Below are 11,367 nucleotides of genomic sequence, written 5' to 3' on the forward strand. Positions count from 1 at the left end.
AGTTCGAGTTCCAGTGTGGCTACCGCCGAAGACATTCCGAGTTATAAAGTAACAGCCAGCCGACTACAAGTTGGAGTATAGCAGCCGTCGCGGTAAGAAGATCCGGACGTGTGTGCGATTGTGTAATTGGGAGCGTGTGATACAGTGATACAAAGCTCCCCTACTGTCAACGTGTTACTACTGAAGACAGAGTGAACTGATTTGCGCATAGGGTTATAAGTCGTGAAACCCCGCAACAGTGTTAACAGATTAATGCGATTAGGGTTTTAAAGTGTGAAACCCCGCAACTGTGAGATAAGTAATTGTAGCCGTTATTTGTAGATTGTTAAATAAACCAATTAACCATCTCTACGGCGTCTTCAGTAACGCAAACACGTTACAGTATATACAGAGAAATTTAAAAACTGCTTCTCCTGGCCTTGAGAACATATAACATTAATTGAGTGTGGGAAACCAGAACTCATATAAGGCATCTTCATTGAATTTTTATTGGCAACTATAGCCTTCCTGGAACAAGCTACAGTTTGCTGTTTGCTGTCAAGTTCTGGATACAGGAACATTCACTGAACAAGTCTGGTCCTGTGGGAAGAGTGCAGTGGCGGTTCAGGCTTTTATCAACCCAAAGCTTACAATAATGAATGGTCACAGCAACGACACAGGGGAGTGGGTTAAGGAAGGCTGTTTTCAACACAGAACTCAATGTTAATCACATCAAATACAAACTCCCAGTATCCTGCACTTTTGAAGTTGTCACCTTCAACTGCACATGTTCATAATCTCTCATCTAGCCAGACTTTATAATTCTGCCCACTAAAGCCCTACATCTTCACCATAAAGTCAATAAGAAAGTATAAAGTTGAATTTGCAGTCCTCACAGTAATGGCTATGAAGAGTACAGTGTTCTGGGCTGTTCAGAGGCTTCGTTCATGCTTCTCCTGGTCTTTTTGCTTGGCTTATTCTTTGATCCTTGAGAAAGAGTCCATATGTTCCTCTGAATTACATGGTGTTACAACCCAGAAAATCATATTCTTCATGTAAAAAGTTCATTTTGTATGAATCCTGCGTTCCCTTTAGAAACAAATGGCAATAACAAAACTTATGACTGTGCGATTTCTATTGTCACAGAGTGTATCACAGAGTTTCCTGCTTGAAACAGCAGTGTGTTACTTCCACCTCAGAAGTCTGCATGACTAGTGTTGGCATGTTGTGACTATTCTGGTTTCACACAAACCGGTTAATTCACTCAGAGATACACACACATTCGAGCACACAGACACAGCAGGATGTATTTCCTTCTTGAACATAGTCTGAACATCATAAAGTTGAAGGATACACTGAATACTGATCTGCATTCACAGTGACATGATAAACATTACTCACTTCTCTAATTTGTTTCCTAGGAAGTCTGATCTATGTTCCTGAAGTTCATCATACAAGTCTTTTATTTCCAAGTCTTCTCTATATCCTAACTTGAACATATCACGAAGCCACCTGGAAACATAAATATTAAATAAACATATCACATACAGAAGTCATTAAAACACAGCTTATTATTGGTGACTTCACTTGTAAGTCTAGAAAAAGTTAGCTTAACCTTCTGAAGCAGTAAGTTACTATACAAGTATGTACACCGTGTTCAGAGGACAGGCTGATTGGACACTGATTCCACCGTCAGCAACTTCTTGCGAAAGTGATGGGCCACCTGCCGAGAAAAATGCAACCGCATGACTGGAACTGCTAGTTTACTTCTTTCATTAATTATTAATAGAATATGGTAATTAATTTTGTACTCACCACCACTACTTACTCATGGAGCTGAGCCCTTCTGGAGGAGCCACCAATTCTGCAGCTACTCAACAATTTCCCAGCATTTTATGGAACCCGAAGGTTCATTACCGTGTTCACAAGAGCCCTCCACTGGTCCCTATCCTGAGCCAGATCTATCCAATCCATACTACCCCATCCCATCTCTCTAAGATCCATTTTCATATTGTGCACCCACCTATGACTTGGTCTTCAAAGTGGTCTCTTTCCTTCTGGCTTTCCCACCAATATCCTATACACATTCCTCGTCTCCCCCAATCGTGCTACATGCCCTGCCCACCTCATCCTCCTTGACTTGATCATTCTTTATACTTGGAGAAGAGTAGAAGTTATGAAGCTCCTCATTATGCAGTTTTCTCAAACCTCCTGTCACTTCATCTCTCTTCTCCTCAACACCCTGTTCTCAAACACCCTCAGTCTATGTTCCTCCCTTAATGTCAGAGACCAAGTTTCACACCCATACAGAACCACAGGCAAAATTATAGTTTTGTATATTCTAATTTTTATGTTTTTGGACAAATATCTGAACTGTGCAACATTTTCAAAACATCTGTTTCCTATCTTTATGTCATGATTTTGCCCTGCATTTTGGTGACGAGACAGTAACATATACTTAGATTTCTCTGCGTTTACTTCTAGACCAACCTCTTTCCTTGCGTCAACTAAAGTTTGTGTGTTTTTCTTTATGGTATCTACATTATCACCCACTAGATTCACATCATCAGCGTAGACCAACAGCTGATGTGTCCCATTTAATTTCAGTCCCACCTGGTTTCCCTGGACCTTCCTAATTGCACATTCTAAGGCAAAGTTGAAAAGGAGTGGCGATAGAGCATCTCCTTGTTTTAGACCATTCTGGACAGGAAATTTATCAGACAAATATTTACTTACATTGACTTTACTATAAGTTTCGTTTAAACACATTTTAATCAATCTAACTAGTTTCATGGGTATCTCAAACTCTTATCAGAATATTGTACAATACTTCCCTCCTAACTGAATCATACACTTTCTTGAAGTTTATGAATAGCTGATGTACTGTCTCATCGTACTCCCATTTTTTCTCCAATATCTGATGAATGCAAAAGATCTGATCTGTAGTTGATCTGTTATGTCGAAACCCACACTGATGATCCCCAATAATTTCATCTATATATGGACTTAACCTTGAAAAAAAGTATATTGGACAAAATTTTACATGAAGTTGATAGCCGTGATATCCCCCAATAATAACTACAGTCAGTTTCTTCACCCTTCTTGTGCACTGGTACAATAGTAGACTCACCATCATAGATGTTCAAAATGTCTGCCTCTGTTGTGAGACTTGTCTGAATTCTTTTAAACGAATTACGGGAAACTTGCTGCAATTAACGTTGCTGAATGTTGTAAAGTGCTTCATGAATGTTCTGTTCTAGAGCCTTCAGGTCATGTGGATTGTTGGCATACACAATATTTTTCAGTTTTTTCCCATAAATAAAAATCACAAGGGTTTAGATCTGGGGATCTAGGGGGCCAACAAACCCTTGCTAATAATTCTATTCTCCCCATTAATTCTCGAAACACACTGCATAATGTTAGGATAGTTTCTTCAGTAATGTGTGGAGTTTCGCTGTCTTGCATAAAATAGCCAAATATTTCCTCTGCTGGTGCCAAATTAATGAAAACTGGAGTATTTCATTAATGTTTCATTAAGCATCAAGAATTCCTTCATAAATATCAGTCCAATGATATAGTTTGACTAATCATACACCATATGCCCATATTTTGGTCGTAAAGTGGAAGTTGCATTAGGGCATGAGGATTTTCACTACTAGAGTTGTAACTGCATCATGAAGGAACACTGAAAGGTGACTTACCCCGACTCTTGGTTTCAAGAATAGGGCCTGCTTCGCTTCTATAAAGACAAGGCAGGAAGCACTCCATAACGTTTTCTCTGGAAATTCAGTTCGAAAGTTGACAGGTGGGATCCTGTGGTAAAGTTACACTTGACAGGTTTTGAACCTTGTAATTCAAATTTGGAAGGCCCGCAACATATGCTACTGGTATAATTTTTCAAGCTGCTGTCAAAAATGACGTTAGTTCATGAAGGATGAGAGTCCCTTGAAACAAGATGATGATTGGAGCAGTGAGAATTGGAGTAAACTCCCTAAATTCAAACTGTTCCAATCAGCTGAAATTAGGGTAGTAACTTGGAGGCGGAGCTGAAGCTGTGAAGACTTCTTGTCTCACAGCAGTCAGTCTGCTGAATAACTCTTCAAGGATACAGCCAAAAAATTAGTCACTTCAAGTTTGGTTCAAAAGTTTAAATTAAAGCAAAGTAAAAACATTTTGAAATGTGGTACTGGAACAGTCGCTTGACAACTCTCAAAAGATCCGGCCGCAAAACTAGTGTAATTCCAACTTTGGTGTAAGTTATTAAGAACCAATTTGATTAAGTGAAGTATTGAAAGTGCTCATTAAACACTGGTGTAGTGCCTAGCATAAGTCACTCTTGTCTCCCTGCCAACTCGAGGCCTGAGTTCCCCTGTGATTGAATCTCATTGCCCTAGAGCTAAACTAGTACCTGTCACCTGTAGCTTCTGGCTCATCCCCCCTTTTGTCCCTAAGAGTAAGTCTTTATAACGAGCTTACTGGCACCCATCCTTCACGATAACCCATACCCCAGTAACCAACCGACATTCTCAATAACAACAAAGGGAAGAGGAGGTGGATAAGATGGACGCAGCAGCAACCTGCAAATCTGCCACGCCAATAGGTGAGAGGAAGAATGGTTTCAGAGAAGTGGTGACCAGCAACGTGAGGTAACGTAAGGGCTGTACAGATAAAGAGTACCTATTGTTTTGTGAATTAACATATCCTGAGAGATTAAAATTAGCCTCATCTGTGAAAAATGTCAGCTTAGGATCAATAGGTCTGTCATGCACATGGTTGATAAACCAATTATAAAACCTCACTCTTTTTTCATAATCCATAGGTTTACTTTCAGAAGCAACAGTGATTTTATATGGACAAATATGCAATAGTTTAGTTGCTGTCTATGCACTGCCTATAGAAACACCACTTTGTCGTGCTAATTGTCAAATATATTTTTCAGGGGCATTTTCTAATCAATGACAAATGTCATCAAGTGGAAACATGATTTCTTTTTAACAGCTTTCTGTCAATTAAAATGCAGTTGCTTCAAACTTTCTTCACTAATTTGGAAATTGTATCTCCAGATGGACATGTATTGTCAGAAAATATACAGTGAAATGTACTCCTGCACAATTTGTATGAGTTTTCTTCTTACATAACAACCATAAATGAAAACTCTTTGTTCTACATCGTATTTCACATGAGAGATAAAGACACAGAACAGAGCACAATAGAAAGAAACTTCTATAACACTCGATGGCATAACACTGACTGACTGACTCACTGTGATCACAATGAATTGCGGCCACAGACAGTGAAAGTGACAGTAGCTCCGATGATAATGCAGGTAATAATATTGCGGGGACAATAACAATTCTAAAAAAATCACAAAATCTAAACCCTCATTCAAAACAGAAATATAAAGCATTTCTGGTAAATGTGACAAAGGCCCGGGCTACAGACCAGATGGTGGCAGCAGAACCAGAGTCAGACGCAGACTTAGTGCGACCTGGCCCATCAACTCCCACCCCACACAGGCCTCATGTGGACCCCCAGGGCGACTCTCAGGTGATATGCAGAAATATACCTTCGTGAAAATTGTGAAGAGTGAACATTCCAAGGGGAAGAATCCTTCTAGGCAATGCCGTGTTTGCACAGTTCACAAAAAGAGGAGTATGTCTACTTTTGCAAGTTCTGTGTAATGCCACTTCACAAAGGGGAATGTTTCCAGAAATATCACACCCTCAAGCACTTCTAGGAGCATTGGTAAGTGTTCTCCAAAAATTTTAGTTCATAAAATTAATTAGATTTTATATTAATTTTTAAAGTGAACAGTGCACAAGTTAGGATAGTAGGTTTAATAATGGCGGCCACAGGTTGATTTAAATATTTAAATCGCCAGTCCGCAATGAGTTACGAATGTCTGAAGCTACATATGCACTCTCCCATACATTTTCATGGTGTGGTACTTAATTAAGCAAAGGGAAAACTTCTACACAAATGACAGTTATAGATATGGGATGAGACCGAGTCCCTTCACACTAGGGCTAGAAATGGGACTACTGTACTATCCCCTCACATATGAGAACAGAGCACTGGCAGAGCAATGACTGAGAACTTGCTGGTGAAAAGATATGTACTGGAGAAGAAATGTGTCACAGTTCCAGTTGGTCCACCACAAATCCCACACAGATTAACCAGCAATTGAACCCCAAATGCTGATGTTAAATCTTTGTTGAAATGGAGAGCACTGAGTAGCATGAAGATTCTTCATTGCCATTAATGCAGATCATGCAAACTGACAATTCCACTCCTTGTCTACAGTGCACAGCAGCACAAGAAGCCGACAACAGAACTGCAGCTGAAGACCACCATCCCCTTGCTATAGCCCTTGTATCAGTTGTACATGAAAAGGATACAAATGCACTTTTGAGAGAGCTCTGTTTCGTGTGACCTAACAAGTGATAAATTTCTTCTTCAGTCCACACACTGCGTCTGCTCCAGCAAACATATTGTGACAGATTTGGTCAAAGCATTAAGCTATGGAGACAGAAAAACCCATTCCTAGGTGAACACATTCCTGAGGTAATGCATTCAACACAGAAATTCGATTGCTTAGTGGCGAATGTTCTGATAAGCAAATTTGTGGCAATGGATGAAATAACAGTGGAACTGTAAGACTTCTGTGAGGGCCACATGACAGTTATAAAAGGCAGTGGATTTGTGAATTCATCAGAGAGAGAGACAGACATCATCCAAGGCAGTCAGAAAGTCATTCATAAGGCAGTTCAATAGCTGTTAACCTGATAAGATTTGTTACCAAGTAATGACTAGTAAGCAGGCACTGAAGAATTCATTTTGTGTGTTATAGTTACAGTAATCTTTAGACTGTTATAATTATTTCTTATGACTTGTGAGTGTACAATAAATCTACTGATCTGATCCAGAACTCATTCTTATCGGTCACGCAAACCACTCATATGTGACAATATTCTTGTAGCATAAATAAATCCATTTCATTCAAATTATAGTGTGCCACTGCCAATATCTCTGCTGGGTTGCATCCAGTCTCGATACCAATACAAGATTCCATCGATGCAGCTCTAGCATTTCCATCACACAGACTGCACACAAAATGCATACCTGGACACTCCACACTAGTAAATCCCCCCCATCTCATTTTGCCATTCTCACTGCTTTGCCAATGGAATGAGCCATTACTGAATACAGCATGACATCCATCTTCTAGCATATTGAAGGCTCAACCACATGACCACACCCAAATATACAAGTAAATAAAATATAACTAAAGCAGCCCCTAGACAGTCAATATTACTGATGCAATAATACTGAACAGAATGTGTACCAATCAGACAGCTCAAAACTATTGTGCAATATTTTCTGCAGCATTGGATGACTGACTGGTATAAGAAACAGCCACAACAGACTCATGAAAATCTTTTAAAGGACTTGAAAGTGAACTCAACAATAATAAGAATTTTCAACAAATGCTTCATTTGATGATTTGCTGAGGACGATTTCTCCTATGCTATATAAAAACTCTACTGTCATGTAAGAGCCAATCTCACCAAGTAAACTGCGGTCAATAACACTATGCAACTTTACTACTGGAAATACGTAGGTCATACCGAAAGTCAGAAGCAACTTTTTTTTTTGCATGCAACCTGGGAACAGCAGACAAAAGAGAGTAGGTGGTAGGTTGAATCAGCTGCTGTGTTAACCTCGAGTGTCTTGTGACATGAATAGCTTGCATCACATGACCAGTAACAATCCTAACAAAATGACCGACAACCATATGTCGTTTCGCCAGCATGCTGTCATCGAATTTCTTGTGAAAGAGGAAACCCCTGCTACAGAAATTCACCAGGCACTTCAGCGTGCTTATGGAAGTGTGTGCATGGGTGCGAGCAGTGTTCGAAGATGGGTGAAACATTTTAAAGATGAGAACATCAACATGGAAATGAGCCTCGGAGCGGTCGTCCTCGAACAGCCTCAAATGAATGCAACAAGGAAAAAGTGGATCAGATCATTCAAGATGACAGGTGTGTGACTGTAGACACAACAGCCCGAAAACTTGGAATAGGGCTCAGTGCAGTACAGGAGATGACTGAAAGCTTGGACTATAGGAAAGTTTGTGCTCGTTGGGTTCTGTGGTTATTGACCGAAGACCACAAAGGTCAGCGAAAAGCCATAACCTCAGAAATGCTTAAGAGATATTGACACGAAGGCGATAATTTTTTTGCTCTGTATTGTGATAGGTGACGAAAGCTGGTTTCATCATTTCGAGCCTGAAATGAAACGACAGAGTATGGAATGGCACCATGTGCATTCTCCATCAAAAAAAGGCAAAGACAGTGCAATCAGCTGTGAAGGTGATGGGCACAGTCTTCTGGGATGCAGAGGGGTTTATTCTGACCGAATTCCTGGAACCTGGGCAAACCATCAATGCTGCTCATTATTTCCAGATGCTGCACAAGCTCCGCCATGCATTGTGCGACAAACGTCCAGGATGAAACATCATCATCCTGCATGATGCCGCTTGCCTCACATTGGAAGCAACTGGAAAGATGGGGTGGCAAGTTCTTCCACACCTCTCCTATAGCCCTGATCTGGCACCCTCTGACTACCATCTTTTCGGATTTGTGAAGGATCAGCTGCGTGGACAACGTTTTGAGACAAGGGAGGCAATTCAGAAAGCAGTGTGTCAGTGTCTTCGGATGGCTGGAACAAAATTTTACAGAAGGGGAATTTTCAAACTCCCAGAATGCTGGGAAAAATGTGTACAAAGAAGTGGCGATTATGTGGAAAAATAAAGAAAGGTCTGTAGATTGAGGTGGTGTATTTGGTTTGTCAATAATAAAGCATGTTACTTTACAAAAAATTGTTGCTCATGACTTTCAGTACGACCCTCGTACATTCAAGGACCTAAATTGTATTAGTACAACCTTCAAAAATTATTACCTGTATTGTACTGGAGACATGTGAAGCATTCCTTAAAGAGAACTAATTAAGGTAAGAGAAAACTCAGTAACTTTTTTCATATTTAATAACAGATTCTTGAGTCTTAAAAAATAATGTTAACATTAAATTAAGTGAAAACATAGACATAAAATTGGCAGAAACATTATTTACTGGAAGGATGAAAATAAATCTGAAACAGGGGGTTACTGAATAGGGGGCCGTAAGGAAGCAACATTTAAGTTTGCTAACTAGTTGAGACAGAGCTTGTACTCAGCAGTGAAGGGGGACTGCTGTACATTGGAGATGGTGTGCTCACTGGTACATTTATTACGGCTAAGCAATGGTGTCATGTATCCATCTAACCATCAAATAAAATGTTACCTTCTGGAATTTAACCACCCAGGTTCTACCCAAGGGTTCAAATTCGTTTTTGAGTGTACGGAGCTGCTGAGAGACCACAGCTAGATGTTTCTCATTGTGATCTACCTCTCTGTCCAAAAAGTATCCTACCTTGGGCCAGGAAAACAAAGTTCTGTATCTGGGTGGTTACAATACCTAATTCCCTTCAAAGTAGACCACTTGTGACTCCACATACTTAGCCCAGCATTCCTTCTATCACTGGAAGCAATTCTGGAAGGCTTCTTTTGGAATGGCATGCAGCTGTGCCATCACATTCTGTATGATGTCCTTGCAGATGTGAAAACGGGAGCCTTTCAGCGGTGTCTTCAATCTTGGGAACAGCCAGAAATCACAAGGAGCCAGGTCAGGAGAGTAGGGAGCCTGGTGAACCTGCGGAATGCCGTCCTTGGCCAGGAAACCCTGGATCAGGTGTGATGAATGAACTGGGGCACTTTCATGATGCAGCTGCCAGTTGCATGAGTCCCACAGCTCTGGTCTCTTGTGCCAAACTGCATCACAAAGATGACAGAGGACTTACTGGTAGTACTCCTGATTGACAGTTTGGCTTAATGGGGCATAGTCATGATGCACAACACCCCGGTAATAAAAAGAACCTTCAGTATCACCTTCACATTGCTCCAAACTTGTCGTGCTTTTTTAGGCCTCGGGGATGTTGGATGCTTCCATTGTGATGCCTGGACCTTGGTTTCCGGGTCACATCCATACACCCAAGACTTGTCACCAGTGATCACAGTCTTCTGGAACTCAGGATCCCTGTTGGCACACTCCAGCATGTCCTGCATGACCTCAAGGAGGAGTGGTTGCTGCTCCGGCGAAAGCAGCTTGGGCACAAATTTTGCTGCTACTCTTCACATGCCCAAATCCTCAGTTAAAATTGTTTGTGGAACCTCTGCTGATCCCCCTATCAGCAACTTCCCGGATATTCAAACAGCAGTCCTCCATGATCAATATCCACACACACTGTCAATGACATCAGCATCAGCATTTCGGCTTGTTGACGGTCTCCTGGAATGCCGGTCACTGTCCGCCAACATGCGGTTCTCTTTAAAGCGGCTGAACCACTCTTTAATTTGAGTGACCCCCCTTATTTCATTGTTGAAAGCCTGCTGAATTTTGCTGATTGTTTCCACTTGGGTATCCCAAGTTTCTGACAGAACTTGATGCAGTATTGCTGCTCCAAGCGTTCTGTCATCTTGAGCAAAAAGAGAATGCAACACACGTGTTACACCACTGTGCTATCTGGCAGTGACAGATGCATCCAGTGGTGTTGTGAGGCAGCAACAAATCACACATGCGCATGGAAGTCCCTTCTACCACTACGTTCAGTTCCCCACACTTTCAACATTATCTACCATAGGATAAAATAGAGTCGGATACTTTTTGGTCAGACCTTGTACTTCTTCTTCTATATGGGAGATGAGTGTTTCAAATGAGAAGAAAGTATTGTTCTGGAAAGAATTTAGATTAATACTTCTATTTCAACATTTCTTTCTGTAAGTAATATATATCTGCATTTCTAAATACATTTGTTTCCTTTGCCTAACATGCCCAGTAATTGGAAAACACTTGCAAATGGGGTTTTCCTCATTGTCTGGGGGTGACAGATGGAAAGCATGTCCAAATTAGGAAACAAACTCAGGATCATTTTGTATTGTTCTGGAAAGAATTTAGATTAATACTTTTATTTCAACATTTCTTTCTGTAAGTAATATGTACCTGCATTTCTAAATACATTTGTTTCCTTTGCCTAACATGCCCAGTAATTGGAAAACACTTGCAAATGGGGTTTTCCTAATTGTCTGGGGGTGACAGATGGAAAGCACATCCAAATTAGGAAACAAACTCAGGATCATTTTAGTGTAACTACAAAAAACTTCAGTATAGTGATGATGGCACTTGTTAATTTAAATGATGTATTTGCCAAGGCTGTTGTCAGCATCAGCAGATGAATCTCAAATATAGGAGTGATAAGCTATGCAACATTCCAGAAAATGCTGAATGACAACT

General features: G+C 40.6%; 1 protein-coding gene across 1 annotated transcript in view; it reads right to left on the reverse strand.

The window, feature by feature from the left end:
• LOC111864221 (multidrug resistance-associated protein 4-like) overlaps positions 1-1,740 on the reverse strand; it is a 36,171-nt gene extending 34,431 nt beyond the window's left edge. The window contains exons 1-2 of the mRNA XM_023851307.2: positions 1,630-1,740; positions 1,381-1,491 (exon numbers count right to left, since the gene is read on the reverse strand). Of these exons, the coding sequence (XP_023707075.1) occupies positions 1,381-1,478 (98 nt within the window). The 5' untranslated portion in view covers positions 1,479-1,491; positions 1,630-1,740. The remainder of the gene's footprint in view (positions 1-1,380; positions 1,492-1,629) is intronic.
• Positions 1,741-11,367: the final 9,627 nt, after the last annotated feature.

Source organism: Cryptotermes secundus, unplaced genomic scaffold, assembly GCF_002891405.2.
Source record: "Cryptotermes secundus unplaced genomic scaffold, Csec_1.0 scaffold3416, whole genome shotgun sequence".
Lineage (NCBI taxonomy): Eukaryota > Metazoa > Arthropoda > Insecta > Blattodea > Kalotermitidae > Cryptotermes > Cryptotermes secundus.